The following is a 20,111-nucleotide window of genomic DNA, read 5'->3' as shown; positions in this document are numbered from 1 at the left end:
TGGAGTATTAATAAATCTTTCCGAGCAGGGCTCCCAAATACTAAACTACCTTGTTTGATGTGATTCTGTCCTGCAATAAATACCATTTACTCTTTTAATCACCTCTTTTAATCAGGCTGTTACAACACAGTGTGAATTTTATTTCCTATCAAGGCCACAGCCAAGATTTCAGACATTTAAGAGCATGAGTCAAAGTCCCACAAGATCATCATCAAAGTTTCTCATTTATTTGGGTTTTTCATGTTTTTCATTTCTCAGTTTACAGGTCCATTATTTCCTAATAATCTCCTGGAAAGAACTGTGTAATTCGGTGCTAATTATAGAGCACACAGAGGACATTTGGAGGTGTTTGAGCATGAAAAGCACGGGTGTAAACAATGAAGTTAATCATGGCTGAAATCAGTTTATCTGCCTCAGTTTGAGGTTCTTGGTTTTGTTCATGCTGACTCACCGTCACGCTGTCGTGACACCTGAATACAGCAGAGTCATTGTTGATATTATTAGTAACACCTTTGCTTTTACTGCTATGACAAGTCAAGATTTCTGCTGTGAAAAAGCCTGTTTAGACTAAAATTCAGCTATTGTGGTTAGAGGTTAGTCAGTAGCTGTGTTGAGTATATAAGCTGATTCCCAGAGGAACTTATTTGAAATAATTGCTCAGTTTAACTAGATATTCATTCATCATCAAGAAGCTTTATTCTCCATATACATATATAGATTGAATTACATTGACAAAGTCCATGTTTTCAGCTGACATGCAGTGTCCTGACTACACAAGCCGAGCCTTGGAGTTAATTGATTGAAATCTAATTACAATGTCCTTTCCTGGAAACTTATTTGTTATAGTAACATTCATTAGGAAATTATTATAAATTATTGTAATGATTGAAGAATAAACTGTCAGCAAACATAAAGAAATACACTTTTGGTGTAGAAATGGTTACTGAAACCTTTTTGTAAGCCGAGTAGTCCAATTAAAATGTATTCAGTGCAGAAATACAGGGATCAGCATGTAAAACATTCACTGTGTCCTCCCGGTTAATTAAAAAAACAAACACAAATTCCCAGATAAAATACCGAGGACATGACCTCAGTGTCCTCAGTGTCAGCTACAGCCTTGTTCCCCACTTGCAAAGAGGCCCCCTAAACCCCCAGTTCGGGACCAGCAGAGACGCAGCACCTGTATCCAGTGTCTGTCCCGTTTGGAAAAAGTTGGCAGCGCAATGGTTACGCTGCGTGCGTCTCAAGGGCAAAGGAAATGAGGAAACCGATCACAACAACAAATGAAGACTCCTACCTCTCCAGACCTCTTTCCTCTGTCTGCGGACTGGCTCTGCTGGCTCTGCTGTAGCCGCACTACACGGCAGAGGATTTTATTCTAGCTTCATGTATAAGAGGATAAAAAACGGAAAGATGCGCCTGGAGGGAAAACGTCACGTTTTCAGTGGGAGCGACAGTGTGGAGAGACTGTGACCGAGCCGGGCAGCGGAATATGCGGCACTGTCCCTCTGCACGTCGGGCCAAAGCGTCGGATCTTTACCGGAGAAACGTCCTGTAGCTGGATGATGTGATTTTTTTTTTCACCCGCACACAGGATTTTATAATCGCACCACGTTTCAGCGGGAGTCTGGATGATCCTCCAGTCACACCACCCCCGGACCCCCCTGACCGGTTTCATGAGATCAGGACCAGCATACTGACGGTACCCTGAAAATAAATGTAAGGAGGCATCACTTAAAGTTGACACAAGTGTCACCAAAATATCTGGATTCTGGGGTCACGGTTGGATATTTAATGATGACTCAAGAGTGGCACATTTACAGTTAAATTATACTGCAAGCAGATAAAAAAAAAAGCTCCAGACAACAATCCAGTGTCTCACTGATAAAGATATTATAACAAACTATCAGTAGAGTTTAGGTTTAGTCTGCAATAGCTCAGATTATCATATAATCTCAAATGCAACAAGATAAAAGTTGTTCCTGCAGCACTGAAGATGCCACCCTGGGTGTCCTTTCAAGGAAGGGAGACTGGAGAATGAAAGCGGGATTTCTGCGTCTTTGATCGAGCACAGAGGCGACAGACAGACAGACAGACACCTTCTTTTGTTTTTTTTTCTTTGCTTTTTTTTTTTTTGGATTGGTCCAAAAATATTTTTTGCGTGCCCCTTGGACTCCTGCACAATGGGGATTATGCTTCAAGTTATTCTAGGAATGTTTCAATTCCTGCTGCTCACCAGAATACCGACGTCCCACGCCAAGGTATGTATGGACCATTGACCTCAAAAGACTGCATGTCTGAAGTGGTCAGCCTGCCATCAGCCATGAGGCCTGTTAGCTTTTTACCAGCTTATAATGGTGACCACTTGATTGGCATTTAAAAGAAAAAAAACAGCCTTAATGTATGGATTTTGTCTGTGGGGAACATTGTGGAAGTTATCCTGTAGGTCAATGACACCTGTCACTTCAGGTCCAGTGACAGACAAACTATAATATAATTAACTATAATAGTCCTGTAGCATGTTTGGGACTGTCTGTGGCGCTTAGTAATTGTTTTATAGTGACATTTATGGTATTTAATGTCTCCTTTCACTGTGAATTTGGTTCCACTTTCAAGTTTATAAGCTGTAATTAATCACTTCATTAATGTTTGATCAATATTTTAGGCTGGCTAATACTTTATATATATGAGATAAACCATTCATAAGAACGGTGAAGTTGCCAGATTGTACAAAAACCTCCTCCAGCATGACACTTGCTTTGCCTTTTTATCTATCTAGCTGTTTAATTGATCAGGAAAACCCCAATAATGGACTGATTAAACCACTTATCCTCCTGAAAAGAGCTGCAGGACATCTGAAGCAGAAATACATTCATGAGCAACATTAATATGAAAGAAATAGTTGGGAATTTTTGTGGGGAAATATGTTTTCTTACTGAGATCTTGGCCAGATGAGAAGATTGATACCACTTCAGTAGGCTTAATTTAGCATAAATACTGGAAACAAGGGGGAAAGTAGCTAGTAGTACCTCTGAAGCTCAGTTATCAACATGTTTAATCTCGTTTGTTTAATCTGTACAAAAAAACAAAGAGTAAAAACAATATTTTTTTTGGCTAGGACCAGTAACTTCCTGAAGTCCACACTGGTTGCCTGGCAACTGGTCGAAATAGCCTGGCACATAAACCTCCATACAATGGCAAATTGTCTGTTTTAGACATAGTTTTTTTTTTGCACAAATTAAACAAACAAGATATATTAATTAGTGAGTTTTAAAGGTGCCACTGTTCATATTTTGTTGCCATTTTTGAGCTAAGCTAAGCTAATTTGGCAGTTATTAGCTTCATATTTAACGGACAGATATGAGGATGGTGTCAATTTTCTCTTCCAACTCTCAGCAAGAAAGCAAATCAGCAAATTTCCCAATGTCAAACTATTCCTGTAAGTTATTAATATCAACCACCAGTCCAGTCCAAGTAGACTAAAAAGACAAAGCAAGTGACATGTTGGACGAGGATTTTTCCACAACCTGGGAACCCGAAAGTTGTTCTAATCAATGCTTTATAACCAATATATAAAGAATTAGTAATAAAACCATTAATTACAGCTTATACATGATGCCTCTTTAGACACTGGCTCCAGTTATTTTGCTTTGTTTCATTTAAAAAGACGCTAATTATAATTAAGATTCATTAAAAATGTTCAGTGGTTGTTGTAACATGTTCCTCTAATGTGACATATGGTCTCACACACATATATACAGAGACCTGCATGTGTTGGTGTTTTATTTATGTCTGGAGACTTCTATCAGGAACAAGCAGTGCTCTGAGGCGGTGTGGGATCCAGCTCTGACTTTGAGCTGCTGTATACTGTATGTTTTAGTGATTCATCATCCTAGACGCTACATGGCACACAGCAGCGTGCGCTGAAAAAGCTTCTTCACCTGCTGCTCACAGCCACCGTCTCACACCCGGGACTCTCTGCTTTCATGCTGTCTGCTTCTCTGACAGCTAATTTAGAAAAGGGGTCATCATTTTCCTGCGGTATAGCGATGACGCTGGGTGTGGGAGAGATGGTATATAGCTGCAGGGTTGGATATTTCTCCCTATCTCTGTCTCACACACACACATACACACACACACACACACACACACACACACACACACACACACACACACACACACACACACACACACACTTGGCTGTACACACAGTGTGCTCTGGGAGCAGCTTGACGTGTTAGACAGTAGACAGACAGCAGTACCATTGCAGATGGCACCGGACTGGCACTCAGGTGTGTGCGTGTGTGTGTGTGTGTGTGTGTGTGTGTGTGTGCCAGCTACTGGCAGATGTAGCTGCCAAAAGGAGGTAATCTCAGCTCCGTCTAAAAGGCTCATACAGAAACAACACACACAACATCTTACCCGTCACAAAATGGCCTCAATCGTAGCTTAACTCAGAATCAATGTGGGCCAAACCAGTGTGTGTGTGCGTGTGTGTGTGTGTGTGTGTGTGTTGAAGGGGGTGGAGCAGTTAAAGGGGGGCAATTGGACAAAGTCTACATTCCCTTACAAGTGGCCTTGGTCTTCACACACACAAATATAAACGCAATAACGACTGTGTGTGTGTGTTTGTGTGTGTGTGTGTGTGTGTGTGTGTGTGTGTGTGTGTGTGTGTGTTATATAAAGTTATAAAATGCAGTCTCTCTGTGTGTGTTTTTCCCTCCCAGAGCTGACTATAGGAAATCAAATGTGTGTGAAAAGTAAGATGAACTGATATAAAAACAAACTAAAAGAGGAAAACAACACATGTTACTGAAATAACTGTCAGAACAAAACCTTTATGCCACACAAGCTGCAGTATTTGGTTTTCTTTGGGTCACTTTATAAAATAGTCGTCCGTGTCTCACTGATTGAACTGTAACAGTTTGTTGGTGAGAAATCCAGTGGCAGAAACTCTCACTATCTCCCACCGCAGAGCTACTGAAAGTGTTTCAAGCACCATAATCAGCTAATAGACTTGAGGGCAAAGGTAGCAGGTACACAAACCCAGCAGCTCCCTCCCACAGACAGAATCAAGGAGTTGAAAAAAAGGGTTGTTTTGAGTAAAGATAATTTCAATACGATGGACTCCATCCATGCAGAAACTATTTCATGACAGAGCCTAAAATGAGGCCTCTTCCTTCCATCTTTTGTTCTTCTGATTTATCGTCATAAATTACTGAGCTTTGCGTGTTCAGAGAAAAAGGAAATGTGTGAAATAATCCTCTGTAATCTAACATTTCTATCTATGTAATAACAGTTGGTATGAGTCAACCTTTGAAACAATGTCAAACAGGAGGTTGCTGCTAATTGCTCAATAATAACATTAGTCATTGAGCAATACATGATATAATGATGGTGTTATTTTGTGATTAATGACAGCAGATATATGTGATCTTATTTGTACTGACTTTATGACTTAAAGAGGCTATAAATTACATTTTAGTGTTGAGAGAATTATCACCTGACTCTGTAGCTTCCCTCAGCTTTATTGAGCTTTATAGCGAATTTCAGCTCATTGTTTAGCTGTCCGGCTGGAATTTTTCTGTTTTGGTTCATTCTCAGCGCTCTCATAATGTTATTTTCGGCCACAGTAGGCAACTGTTTTGAGAGAAAAACCTCTAAAAACCCACTGTAAACTACCTGCTCATCACCAAACCGCAAACAGACACAGTTAGCTGTAGACTAGCTGGTGAATATAGAGCATTTAACAACTAAAGAGCTCGATATTTCCCTCAAGAGTTGATAGAGATTAAAAAAACAGAGCTAAAAGAGAGTGAAATGATAATGTTGCTCCATACCTGCTGGATCTGTAAAGAAGCAACAAGTCCACCATATCAACTTAAAATATGTCAGTGTTCACAACTTGTTTCCGCTGCCCCCAAGTGGCCAAAAAATCAGTTAATGAAGGTTTAAATAAATATCACACATCTTGAAACTAAGTGGCAACGTCTGGGGCTGGAAAGTGAAGCCAACGTGTTAAGTACCCAAAAGTGCAGTTCCTTGAATGGACACTTGAGGCTGGCTCCAAAAGCGAGTCAATCCCTATAGACCCACATTTTAAAATTCTGAACTTTACAGCTGAAATAAACACGTTTACAGCCTGGTGCAAAAAACAGTTTTGGTTTCTATAGCTAATTTCCCCGTTCATGACAACTGTACAGGGGGTGATTTGTTTTTATATATAACTCACTTGTTTAAATTATACCACAGTGACAATGTTGGTTAGGTAACGTAACCATGGCGTAACCCCAGATTCACAGTATCGGCGTAGCCATCGCTATTTCACTGTGTTTTCAGTTCATGAAAGCTAATTGTAACATTTTGGTGGCCTAAAAAAGTCTTGTTCAGCCTTCGGTTGCACTAAAAGACCCTCTAAGGAGTCGGATTTTCCATTTTTTTCCAATAAATACTTTTTTTTTAAAGCAAAGCATTAGCTTTATCACAGTTAACCATGGATTGTAAATGCACTGTGCTAATCAAGCTAGCAGCTAGCATTACGGTCAGCTCCTGCCGCTTGTCCAAATATGGTCACTTCTGGTTCCAAAAATCCAAGATGGCGACAGTCAAAATGCAAAGTCGAGGCTTCAAAACAGGAGTCCACAAACCAATGGGTGACGTCATGGTGGCCATGTTCATTATTTTTTACAGTCTATGCATGAAACTGACATTCTTCAGCATGTGAAGTCAGTCTGGGAAAATCTTTTAGGGTAAATTATGGTACTATTGGCATCATGTGTTCATGGATTTTACTCACTTTATAACACATTTTTCTCACAAAATTTTACTTTAACTTGATTTAATCTAATTTTTTGTCATTGAGTATAATTAATCAATCTCAGTTTGTTGTGTTCTGGTTGATATTTGATCATGTACATACATTTTTTTCAGAATATTTGGTGGAAAGCAAATTTAGCTAATTCAAAACTTTTAGTTTGGGTATATATGTTGACATATTGCATAAATTGATAGTATAAATCATGTAAATCAGCTTCCAACACATTGAGGTTATATTAGGATATATATATTAGTATATCAGGATATTTTAAGTATTGGAAACTATTGTTTTTCTATGATGATGACTCACTGGAAGTCATCATTTACTCTCCTACTAACCAGTCGCTGTATCACTGGTTTTGCTTCAGTTTCACTCTCTTTTATTTCAAATTTTAACTAACTTGTATGACCTGTAAGTGCTCTGCTAAATAAATCTAATAGGTCAACTCAACCAAGAAACCCTGAACTTAACTTCACATTAACTTTTTTATTACTTTTATTTCTCCCTCCAGCTTGCTCACTGGCGACCGGCCGATTCCCCTAAATCCAGAGAAGCTCGAGAAGGTATGCTCCCTGTTTCTACACAGACTCTTACAGCACTTCACGGAGCTGAAAGAGAAAAATCAAAACATGCAGTTTGTCTTTGTCTCTCCATCAGTGCGGCGGTGGTTGGAGGTGTACTCGCGGAGCGGCTGTGAGCCTCGGGACACTCTGGTGGAGGTTTGGCGGGAATTGCCGGGGGAGACACACCACCTCTTCGTCCCATCCTGTGTGTCGGTGAGGAGATGTGGCGGCTGCTGTGCCGACGAGGCCATGGAGTGTGTTCCCTTGCTCACGCACACACTCACCATGGAGGTACACACACAACTTCACTGTAAAAAATAGACGATTAATGTTGAAAACAGTGAAAGGATGTTTGCAGTTAAACACGATTGTTTTCTGATTTGTGTGCAGCTGATGAGGACCTCCTTCATGAGACACGAGCTCGTTGAACTGCCCTTCATCGAGCACAGCCAGTGTGAGTGCAGGTAATAAAAACACACTCTTAATGTCTCTGCACAAAGGAACAGAAGGACGGTGTACCTGTTGTTCATTCACCTTTATACTAACACGATCTGTTTTATCTGTGTGCAGATTAAAAGAACAATTCCAGCTGACGCCAACTACAAGGTAACACCCCCTCCTGTCCTTTCTCTCTTCCCTTCAGGGTTTTAATATACCTGCTGTTGTTTGTGTGTGTTCAATTGTGTGTTAAGTTGTGAAATCTTGTGCGCCATACCTCTAATGACTTTATAAAACCCTGTCTAGCAACACATGTTCAATTTCTGCCTTAATGATGCACTCATTATTCTGCTGATGGTGTTATTGAGGAGGAGGAGGAGGTCGTCAGATGAGTTAAATCCAAGTTGCCCTTAAAAGATTCAGTTGTAGTACAAAGAGGTCACAGTTATGAGCTACTTGTTCTTATAGTCATGAACGGAGGCCAGCATGCATTAATTGATTTCAAACAATCTGTCATGTGGATTTATTCCACCATTTTTATTACTCTTCTGGAAAAGTGAAAAAGTCCAACATCTGACCTTTACAAAATACAAACAGCATCACCAATTTAATGTCAGCATGTCAGTGTTTGCTTTGGAGCTTAAACTGAAATTCAATAGTCACTCTCACTGTTTATCTGGAGTGTTTATACCAACAAAATCAGCCAACTAGATATGGTTTGCACTCAAATTGAAATATTGTCTTTTGGGGTTCAAAGTAACCTTTTTGAACTTGGTGAGACTACTTTTTACGTTGCGTGGGAGCAAGTTTACTTCTAGTTGGACATTGATTATAGTTGAACCCATAAATATGAGGCTTTTCTGCAGACGACTACAATTTGCCGTCACTGTAATAGGCCATCAACAGAGATTTCAAAAACAATCACTTTTTGTAACATATACTACCACAAGTGCATTATCACACAACAATCATTAAACTTTTTAGCCTGTATTAGATAGTTGAGTTTGAAAACATGAAGAGAACATCGTGGTTACGCCCTGGGAAAAAATGAAAAGTGGCAAATGTGACAAATTACCTATCTATTTAGTTTGAAGTTTCCACTCCTCAGACTTTAAGTCAACATACACATACTAGGAGTAAAGAAACCTTTTTGTCTGGAGGAAACAGCCCTGATGTCCAGTTTTGTTGAGTGTGAGCTTGGACTGACAGCTGTGAACTGTGAAACAGAAACTCCTGTTGGATGTTTGTCGGAGTGCCTCATACATGATTGCATCTTTAATGTTTATGTCCCCCTGCTTCCTGTTAGGATGTGGACATAAATAAAGGATTCCAATGTATACGTGTGTATGTGTGTGTACGTCTTTTGTTTTTCACCTCAGCCAGGGTTTATATGTGTGTGTGTTTTGCTAAATATGTACTTATGCATGTGTACATTCTCTAATATAAATGTGTGTGAATATTTGTTTCTGTGTGTGTGTGTGTGTGTGTCCCTCTCAGTGAGTTAGCATCTGTGTGACTCTCTCCCAGCATCCCCTGGGACAGCCCGCATCCTGTTGTCACCATAGTGATGATTTTATCTCCCCTGCCATGTGCTCTCTCACAGACTGACGAAGCAGAGTCACGCATCCATGATAGTAAATTAGAGCTCCAAAGACAACAACAGCAGCAGCACAGTCTGTTAATAATGTCAGAGCTAAGCTGGTAAACACTGTCCACATAATTTGATATAGTTTAATATAGTTTACAGAAGATTAGATCAGACAGAGAGAGGGAAACAAACCAGTAAAAACAAAAAACAGATCTACAGGCAGATGCACTTTGCTGTTGAGGGCACCAGTGTTCAATAAGGTAAAACTGTTTTTGCTCGTAAAGGCTAGATGTTAAAAAGAAGGATAGTGATCAGAAAATTGTGGACAGAGCTTGTTTAACTGCAGGCAAAATGGACATGACCCAAAAAAGTGCAGCCATAAAGTCTACTAAAGTCTACAGATGTCATTGTGTTGATTTTCGTTTTGTCAGGACATTTAATAAGATAATAATCCATGTTTATTTGAGCCTTCAAGTCAGTGATTCATCCTACAACTGAAATAGAAATTGCAGCCTTAAAAATATACATATTGGTATCAAAACCATTAAATGATTCTCAAATAGTGAATCTTTTTGTCAACTTCTGTCTCTGATACTGCAAATTAAATTTCATTCTGTTGAGTCGCTACAACAGAACACATGTTACAATATGATGCATTAAAAATAATGCAAAGTTTTGGTAAAGATGTGAAATAAAACACAGATAACAAACATCATAAGTTACTTTAAGAATATACATTTTCTCTATTATGGTGATGTAAGAAGTTACAGACAAAAATGTGAAGCATGTCAAGCTCACTGGAAAGTCACTAAATCATGACTGTGAGCTTCCTGTTTTTGAAAAGGAGATCTAGTTCAGATTTCAAAGGCCTAAATGTTTGTTTTGGGGCAAATTTAAAAGCTATGCATTTCATAAAAAATAAATTTTTACTTAAAATAGAGGACTAGGTCTGGATATTGTGTTTTTATTACAATACTTGTGCAGATATGACATCTGATTTTTGGTACTAATACCAAAACAATACATTTTTTGGAACCTTACTCAGAGGAATAAGAACATGTGTTTCCAACAAAAACATTTTTATTTCACAAAACAAGCCAAACTTCTCAATTATTGTGTAAACAAGAGCAGCTGCCTAAGAAATTCGTCTGAAACTGGCGAAATTAAGATTAAAATCAGAAGCTGTCTAATCAAGTAAAGAAAAATACAAAACATAGCAAGTATTCAATCAGGACATAGAGCATAGGGTTCATTTAAGGATGTGTTACATTCACGCAGTAGATGCACGGAGAAGTTTTTAGTTTGGTGTTTGTTGTTTCATACAAATTGAAAAATTTAAATTCAATCAGGTGTCAAAACTAAACATTTTTTTTAATTCTCAGGCCCCATCTGAAGCCAGCAAGAAAAAACAAGAAAAAGTTGAGGGGAATGTCCGGACAGATGACGACTGAAACCATCAGAGCTGCGTATGTTGAACACTCACTACATACCTCACATTTTTTTAACTCAATAGGCTAGTCAGAGACTTTTTACTCATAAAGCTTCAGATAAATTTTCCACTTATAGTAAATATTAGTTAGTATTTTCCAGATAATGTCGCTCTGAGTGAGAATGTTTGGATTAGAAAAAAAAAAACTAGGTTATCTGGTCTTCATTATTCCTGAAGGACAATTTGTTTTACAGCCACATTATTCAAGGTCTCTCACACGTGCACACACACACACACACACACGTACAGGATACACACTCACTCATGGAAGTCGCCTTTGTTTATACTGAACACATAAGATAAGTAAGCTACATAATCACATTAATACAGCATACAAGTGTTGCTTAACATGAACTGTCATCAGTAATGTGATATAATCCCCAACTCAGGCTCTGAACAAGGTAATTCAGAAGCTTTCAAGGACAGTAAGAACATTTTGAAACTATTAACCTGTTAAACTGTGATCTGAGAGGAACAGGTGGAGCTTCAAACACGAGTTGAGATAATCATGATTCCCATGATTCTGAAGGAGAAAAGGAGTTAACGCTCTTCCCCCTCCACTTTGCTGTCAGTCATGTCCGGCCCCGGGGGCCAGAGGTGGCTGGGTTTTGGTGTGATGTCCCTCAGCACCCATCCATCACTCAGAACAAGCTTTATTCAGACTCTGGCAGGGGTGAAATCTGTATAATTTGCTTCCAAATGCCACCTTCTCTGTCCATGCCAGCGGCAGGCGTGGTCACCGGGATCCGAACAAAGATGGCCCCTCTCTGCCTCATTAAGTAACTTCATTAAAGCCGCCAGCTTCCCGGGAAGACTGAGGCAGAACCAGCTCCAGTTAATGGACCAACTCACGCAGGCAACTTTCTCAGACTCAGAGGGAAAGTACCGAGAATCTGGAGGAGAGACTGAAGGCCTCATAGGAAACTAGCAGACTAGCCATGGCAACCGACAGAGAGACCAATCGACAGAAAGAGCAGAAAGTCTGTCAGCAGCAAAGGAAACAGATCCCACATTAGTCACCCTCACTTCAGTCTCCCACACTCTCCACTGTGTGGGTTTGTTACAGACTGTGGATGTTTAAACAAGGCTCTAGTGACAGCAATATGAGCCTGTTGTTCAGTGCATCACCCCTTTATGTCGACAACTGTTAGATGGACTGCCATGAAATTAGCTGCAGACATTCATGGTCCCCATAGGATGAATCCTGCTGACTTTGATGATTCACTGACATTTCCTCTAGCACCACCATGAGGTTGACATTTGTAATTTTGAATAAAATGTCTCAACCGTCAGTGTGGTTGCGAAAAAAAATTTGGTACAAACATTTATGTTCCCTTCAGGAACTTTGATGTTCCCTTTACTTTTCCATTAGCACCACCATCAACAGTCATCAACACATAATCAATGAATTAGTAAATTCTGGAGATAACCAAATCATTCTTATACCCTTTTCCCATCCAGGACCCCTGCCCCTCCAACCACTACTCCCTCGCCCTCTCCTTCTCCATCCTTTCTTCCCACCAGCTCCTCTCCCTTTCTCTCTCCCCCTCCCTCTCCCTCTCCCCCTCCCTCTCCTTCTCTTTCTCCCTCTCCCTCTCCCTCTCCGGGGCCTCGTTGTAAACCCTGCAGAGGGAGGAAGTGGGCACTGGACGCGACATCGTGCCAGTGCCGCTGTACCATCACTGCTGAGAGCTGCAGCCGGAAAAACCGGAGGCTCAACCCCCATCGCTGCAGGTTAGTCCACATGCAAACACACAAAAAAAGAAATTTCAGAGCTGAATGGTAAATGCACATTCCACATAACCGCAACATCCCTGGTTAAAGGGTTCAAGGGTTCCCTGGTTCAGGGACTTCTGTTGCATGTCATACCCATCTCTCTTTCCCCTTGTTTCCTGTCTGCCTCTTCACTGTCCAATAAAGAAAAAAAATGCCAAAAAAAATTCTTTAAAAAAAAGTAAAGTCAAGAAATTTTTTAAGCTGTTTTTATTTTTTGGTTTTTGAACATACCAATATCGAACAAAAACATAACGATACAAATATAGGGGGAAGATTCTAGACAGATAGTCTGTCCAAAAAATATGAGACATTTAAAAAAACTGAGCTCCAAACAGTGGATACTGTAGGATTTAGCAACTTAGGTACATTTTTGTGAGTTTAACTTAAGAAAAATGCAATCCTTACGCTACATCAGTGCTGAGTACAAATTTAAACTCTATGTACTCCTTTCAGAGCATCTTCTCATTGCTTTGTTATAGCCAAAATACATTTACATAGATACACCCCTGTTTTAAATAATCAAATGACGGATTCTGCAGTTTAGACAGTTAATCAGTTACTTGAAGTTTTGGTGCAGTGAGACTGCATAACTCAGGTGGTACAGCAGGTTGACCATGTATGTTGATTTGGACTGTTTGGAAGTGTCCGGTGTTATTCCACTTAATCAACAGACCACCATTGTGCAGCTGTGATACACAAACCAGCGACCGGGTCCATTATGATTTCAGTATTTTCTTAGTACACGGATGGAAGAGAACTTTTTATGTCATTATTGCACTTCAGAGAATTAACAGTAGAAACAAGACTCATGTCATGTGCATTTGAAGGTTGGAGAGTCAGTCCTGTATCCGAACAATTTCAAGCTATAACCTTCCTCTCTTTGTGCTTCCAGGTGTGATGCCATGAGGACTTGATGTGTCCACCAGCTTCCCTTTCGTCTCCTTCTCTCCACCAAATCCCTGCTGATTCATCACCCACTCTAAGCATCAGTGCCATGAAGAATACAGACGCTTGGACATCCAGTACCTCAAACGGAAGGAAATATTAGCAGACGCACACGCATGAACCTGTAGTAGCGCTCTAGTTAAGCAACAAGTGCAGTATTACATCCTTAATATACTGTAGATCTACGTGTACGTGTGTGTGCAGTCAAACATCTCACCACCTCCTTGCTTCTGTGGCAAAGCTTCTGTCAGTCCACATGTAAATGCGTCTATAGACATGTAGAGTCACAAAACACATCCCATGAGTGGCACGATGAAGGTGGCAGCATAATGGCGACTTAGAGAGACTAGGAGGAGAGGGATATTTAAAAAAATCTTTCCTGGTAGACACAAACCTGTCCTACTGTGGTTCAGTGGTTGGACTCTTTTGATCTGCAGTTGAACTTCAATACAAGAAAACAGTGTAAACACAAATAATTACACCATGCAAGAACAACGAGGACGAGGTTTTACGCAGGTGTCCGACATGTTGATGCTACAGTGGAATTTGTGATTTGTTGTTCGCAGGGAAAGTGCACATGGAGACGGATTCCTGGTTCAAGTCAAGGCCAATGTTTGCACGGAGGATTAGAAAAACAACTGCAAACAGAGTATAGGTGGACACATACACACTCAGACATACCAGAAGGACACAAGACGTGCACATGAACTGGCACCCCTGTGTGCATGGACCTATAGTCGAGCTGAATGCTGGGATGGAGTGTATCTGTGTGGTCCCCCCGCTGAAAGACCCAGATGGGTTATCCCTGCAGCCGTTCTCTCTCATTCAAAGCATACGACCACGGGCTGGCTCTCCAAGCCGCTTTCCGGCATTTGTTTAATTTGGTCCTTTTGTCTCCATCTTTCCTCGGCTCCTCGATTGAAAGCAGCCGCTTTGCCTCTCTTTGCCTCTCTTTTAGGCAGTGAGGAGAATGACAATAATGAGGCCTGGCGGCAGTCCACTGCTTCACACACAAACATTCACACTTACACCAAGAACACAGACGACACACACAATCTCACCCACCCTGTGCTGCAGCAAGCACACACACACACACACATGCATATTTACACACAAGCACACATGCAATGTGAAATGAATGCAGGTAGCCATAAGCTTTTCTTCGTGCCACACCAAGTGTGCAAATATGTCAGTTGTTTATATTTGCAATTTACTGCAAAGTCTTCATTGAATATTGTATTATATGCCTCTGTTTTATATTTTATTATAATTCTGTCAAGTTGATTGAGAAGATATTCTATATTGCAGAATGTGTCTTTGTTTTGTTTTTGTTCATCTTTAATCCGTCTGCATAAAGAGTCACACTGGGTGGCCAACTATGTACACACTCAGCATCTAAACTGATACCCAAATGTATTGAATTTAAACAGAGACAGCTCACACATGGCCACGAATGGGAGACTATATACATTATAATGTGTAATTCAAACAATCACCGGGGCAGTCTTGTCTGTGGCACAAAGAAACCAAGCAAATAACTGTTCCCAGTGCAGTGAAAAGAAAACATGGTTGTTTTTGTTGCATGTTAGAGCCACGATGGAAAGAGTATTATTCATTTGGAACATAACTTGTTTATATTCTGACTGAATCTCACGGTTTAACTCCATGTTAGTTCATGACTGCTTGGCTGCCGGGTGGGAACGGGGATTTGAACTGTGACTGTGGCCGAAAGGATGAGGCCTTGAACAGCTTGTCAAAGCCAGAGCTGTGTTGACGTGAAGACCTAGAGGACACATAATGGCAGGTCAGGGAGTTGAAACCTATTTTTGAGACCTTTTCAGAGCGTGTGTCCTGTGCTAAATTTTACTGAGAACATTTACAGTGACGTCTTTGCTCTGTGGTAATCAGTAGCTATGAGACTCCATGATTCATGTCCGTGCTCTCCCCCAGGATTCATGTCCTCCTGCTGATTGAATAATAGTCACCCAGAAACAGCGTGCAGACCAGAGTCCGAATGGCTGTTTTGCAGCCTTGAGCAAAAGAACTTCAAGTGATTGTGATAAGCTCTGTATTTATACTCTCCTGAGGTGAGATTATTTTTTCCACGCTCAAGTTTATTGTCCAGTGTTTGTTATTACTGTCAATCAATGCTTCAATCACTACCTCTATATGATAACATATTAATGACCAAGTATTAGAGCATTGTTGTTACTTTCCCTGTGTTATTTCAGACCTCGCTAAGATAATTATGTTTTTATTTACATTTAGCAATAAGCGCAGTCTCTGGTGTAGCGATGTGGAGCTGCAGCAGATCTGTAGTGATTATCACCGGTTAGAGGAGCTTATAGGAGTTTTCGGAGTGCGTTTTAGCAATCTGAAGGGAAACATTTTTCCTATGAGGAGAGCTGAACTGGTCCTCTGAGTACAGACCAGACACTGTGTGATAATGTGGAGCAGGAGATGGTTTCCCAAAACCTTTGTAGCTGCAAACTAATGGTGACAATTCTTGGCTTTAAAGAAATTGTTCAACATTTTGGGAAATATGCTTGTTCACTTTATTGCTGAGAATTACAGTCTGTATGGTAAATATCAAGCTGCAGACAGCAGCTAGTTAGCTTAGCTTAGCTTAGCTTAGCTTAGCTGAGCTTAGCTGAGCTGAGCTGAGCTGAGCTTAGCTTAGCTTAGCTTAGCACCTCTAAAGCTCATTAATTAACATGTTAAATCTATTAAAAAACAAACAAACAAAACAAACAGAAAAAACAGAACTGCAAAAACAAAAATTTGCCAATTTTAGGGGGTTATGTGCTGGACTATTTCTTGTCAGTTGCAACCAGTGGAGACTCCAGGAGGTTACTGTGCTTGGTAATAGTCTGGCACAAAAATCCTCTGTAAAATCTTGAATTGTCATTGTTATACTTTTTGTGCAAGTTTTTAAAAATGACCTATAATATGTTAATTAGTGTGCTTTAGAGATTCTGGTTGGCAGATTCTTACCTTTTCTAGCTGTTGGTGGTTGCTGATAACAATCTTCTCATCTAACTCACGTTAAGAAAGCAAATTAGTATATTTCCCAAAATGTTAAACTATTACTGAAATTTAAGTTTTGCTAGCTCACTCTCAAATTTGCACAAACATTTATTAGGTGCATAAATTGATCTATTTTCCAGCCTATATTTGTTTTTATAATATAACATTTTGTGAATGAGTAAATCAATGTTTTGGGAAAGCTAAGAGTCCCTGAACTCCAGTACAGATTGCACTTGTGTTTGAGATTGCAAAGCACACACTGTACATCGTTCCACTGGAGAAAATTGTAATGAGGGCAGAACTGAAGCAGCAAATGGACTCCACTCATGTAGATATGTACGACATATCAAACACATTCCACCTGAAAGAGTTGAGGTGCTGAGATATCAACATATGCATTTACAACTCCGGTTGTTACTTCTTGTGACCAAATTTTTCTATGTTAAAGCACTAATTCCAACTAATAATAGTGACTAATGCTATACCAATCAGCCACAACATTAAAACCACCGACACCTGAAGTGAATAACACCGATGATCTTGTTACAGTGGCACCTGTCAAGGGGTGGGACATATTAGGCAGCAAGTGAACCATCAGTTCTTGAAGACGATGTGTTGGAAGCAGGAAAAATGGGCAAGCGTAAGGATCCAAGCAACTTTGGGCCAAATTGTGATGGCTAGACAACTGGGTCAGAGAATCTGTGGGTCTTCCCAGTATGCAGTGGTCAGAACCTACCAAAAGTGGTCCAAGGAAGGACAACTGGTGAACTGACGACAGGGTCATGGGCGCCCAAGGCTCATTGATTCACATGGGGAGCAAAGTCTAGCCCATCTGGTCCAATCCCAAAGAAGAGCTACTTCAGCAGTTGCTCTATGGGTCTGCATAGCCATCGACCGGTCAGAATGCCCATGATGACCCCTGTCCACTGCCAAAAGTGCCTACTATGGGCACGTGAGCGTCAGAACTGGACCATGGAGCAATTGAACAAGTTGGCCTGGTCTGATGAATCATGTTTTCTTTTACATGGACGGACAGTCAGGTGCGTGTGCATCATCTACGTGGGGAAGAGATACCACCAGGATGCACTATGGATAGAAGACAAGCCACCAGAGGCAGTGTGATGCTCTGGACAATGTTGTGTTGGGAGACCTTCAGTCCTGGCATTCATGTGGATGTTACTTTGACACATACCACCTCCCTAAACATTGTTGCAGACCAAGTACACCCATTCATGGCAACGGTATTCCCTCATGGCAGTGGCCTCTTTCAGCAGGATAATGCACCCTGCCACACTGCAAAAATTGTTTGGGAATGGTTTGAAGAACATAACAAAGAGTTCAAGGTGTTGCCTTTGCCTCCAAGTTCCCCAGATCTCAATCCAATCCAGCATCTGTGGGATGTGCTGGGAAAATGATTCATGGAGGCCCCACCTCGCAAATTACAGGACTTTAAGGTTCTGCTGCCTTGGTGCCAGATACCAGAGGACACCTTCAGAGGTCTTGTGGAGTCCATGCCTAGACGAGTCAGAGGTGTTTTTGCGGCACAAGGGAGACCTACACAATATTAGGCAGGTGGTTTTAATGTTGTAGCTGATCGGTGTATATTCCATCAGGACACACTGGGACCTCCAGTGATTTCAGCATCACAACTCTTTGAGAGCTTTGTATCAGTATCTTGATCCTGTGTCAGTATCAAACATCAATGTGCTTTGTATCTGCACACTACATTGTACTGTAAAGGTAGCCCTGTTCTAGCCTCCAATATCTTAGCAGCCTATAGAGACCCCTTACTAAAGTGTATAACATTTTATAATCTCTAATATCCAGCCATGACCTTGTGTATGACATAGTGCATACTTTAGAAATGTATTAGTAACTTCATTATAGCTGTACTTAACAACTCTCTTCTCTGCAAGTACATTGTACGACTGTAGCCTATGTATAAAGAAAAACTACACTCTTTTTTTGCTGCTACACCATTTGTGCCCTATTATGATGTCTTTGTAGAAAACAATGCAGTTTCATGTTGTATTAGTATACTATAAATGCCAATTAATCAAGTCAATGTCCGCATAAAAGTGTATACTGCATCGTCAAATATATTGAAAATGATACAACCGTGATGTTACAGATGTTATTAAAGGAAATGTCTTATTTTTCGTATAAACCTGTCGCCCTCTTCCTGTCACTGTTTATCTGCTCTGATGTCCCCATCTGACGTCCCTCTGGTTTGACATCATCTCTCCTCCCTCTCCTCCATTCCCTTTGTTTTAATCTGTCGTTTGACGGTAATGAAAGGTAAACAGGCATTTTTGATTACAGTGCCACCCTGGGAGTTGGGGACGGAGACAGCGTGTGTGATGTGATGTGATGTTATGAGACACAATATTGTTCCCTCCCCTCCTCTCATCTGTACTGCTGAGTCAGAAGCTGGACGAGTACAAAGGTGTGCATCCCCATACTGTACGTGTGAACATAACTGAATACATGTACCCAAGTACTGTACTGAAGTACAACTTTGAGGTACTATGTTAATAATAATAAAAATAACTTAATCTGTATAGAACCTTTCAAACAAAATGCAGCTCAAAGTGCTTCACATTAAAGAGATAAAGAACAAAAGAGAGACATTAAGAACATTAAACAGAAATACATGTGTAGAATAAAAGGAGGCAAACAAGATGTTACTTTAATACTTCAACTCCACTTTATTTTAGAAGGGAATTTTGTACTTTGTACTATTTCACAGCTACATTAACTAGTTATTTTGCAGATTAAGATTTTTTCAACAAAACATATGAACAGTTCGTAACATATGATGCCTTTTTCATAGAATAAACTACACAATAGTAGAATATTTACATATTGACCAATTACAACATTAAAACGATGATACCATACTTAAGAACAATTTCAATTTGAGGTGCTTGTGATTATTTCCTTTTTATGCTAATTTGTACTTCTACTGCATTTATTTTACAATTATAAGTTTCATATAGATACTAGTTCCCTCTCAGAAATATTGATCAGTCTATTAATATGATGCATCGTTATAGATTAAACTACTCCAAAATATTTAAAGCTGCTAAAATTAGCTCCACCTCCACCAACTGCAACAGTAAAGTACTGCTTAGATGTTAATGCATCAATAATAATCATCCAGTAATTTAAAATATCAAAAAAATCACAAATGGGGGCCATACTGCTGCATAAAAAAGTACTTTTACTTTTGAGTCTCACATTTTCCTGATACCATTATGCACTTTAACTAAGTAACATTTTGACTGCATGGCTTTTACTTGTACTTTTCCTTATGTAGTACTCCTTCCCCTACTGCCTACACTGTGAAGTCTGTGTATTTGCTACAGTGTGTGTGTGTGTGTGTGAGAGAGACAGAGAGAGAGAGACTGTTATAGAGGATATTGTCTGAACACATGGCTTTCTGTTCTGTGTTGCTGAGCGCTGTGC

General features: G+C 40.2%; 1 protein-coding gene across 1 annotated transcript; it reads left to right on the top strand.

Annotated features, from left to right (window-relative positions):
- The first annotated feature begins 228 nt into the window (after positions 1-228).
- vegfba (vascular endothelial growth factor Ba) lies at positions 229-19,042 on the top strand. Its single transcript, XM_067599521.1, has 8 exons — positions 229-2,261; positions 7,329-7,380; positions 7,475-7,671; positions 7,771-7,844; positions 7,951-7,986; positions 10,789-10,872; positions 12,357-12,629; positions 13,564-19,042. Exons 1-8 carry the CDS (start codon positions 2,184-2,186, stop codon positions 13,583-13,585), a joined length of 816 nt encoding a protein of 271 aa, XP_067455622.1. The 5' UTR covers positions 229-2,183; the 3' UTR covers positions 13,586-19,042.
- Positions 19,043-20,111: the final 1,069 nt, after the last annotated feature.

The sequence above is a fragment of the Thunnus thynnus genome, chromosome 9, assembly GCF_963924715.1.
Source record: "Thunnus thynnus chromosome 9, fThuThy2.1, whole genome shotgun sequence".
NCBI classification, from domain to species: Eukaryota; Metazoa; Chordata; class Actinopteri; order Scombriformes; family Scombridae; genus Thunnus; species Thunnus thynnus.
This window is presented reverse-complemented; position numbering and strand designations above follow the sequence as displayed.

Coding starts and splice junctions, on each gene's coding strand:
- vegfba (XM_067599521.1), top strand. CDS start 2,184: ATGGGGATTATGCTTCAAGTTATTCTAGGAATGTTTCAATTCCTGCTG. Junction 7,845..7,950: donor CACAGCCAGTGTGAGTGCAG/GTAATAAAAACA, acceptor ATCTGTGTGCAG/ATTAAAAGAACAATTCCAGC. Junction 7,987..10,788: donor CAGCTGACGCCAACTACAAG/GTAACACCCCCT, acceptor TTTAATTCTCAG/GCCCCATCTGAAGCCAGCAA.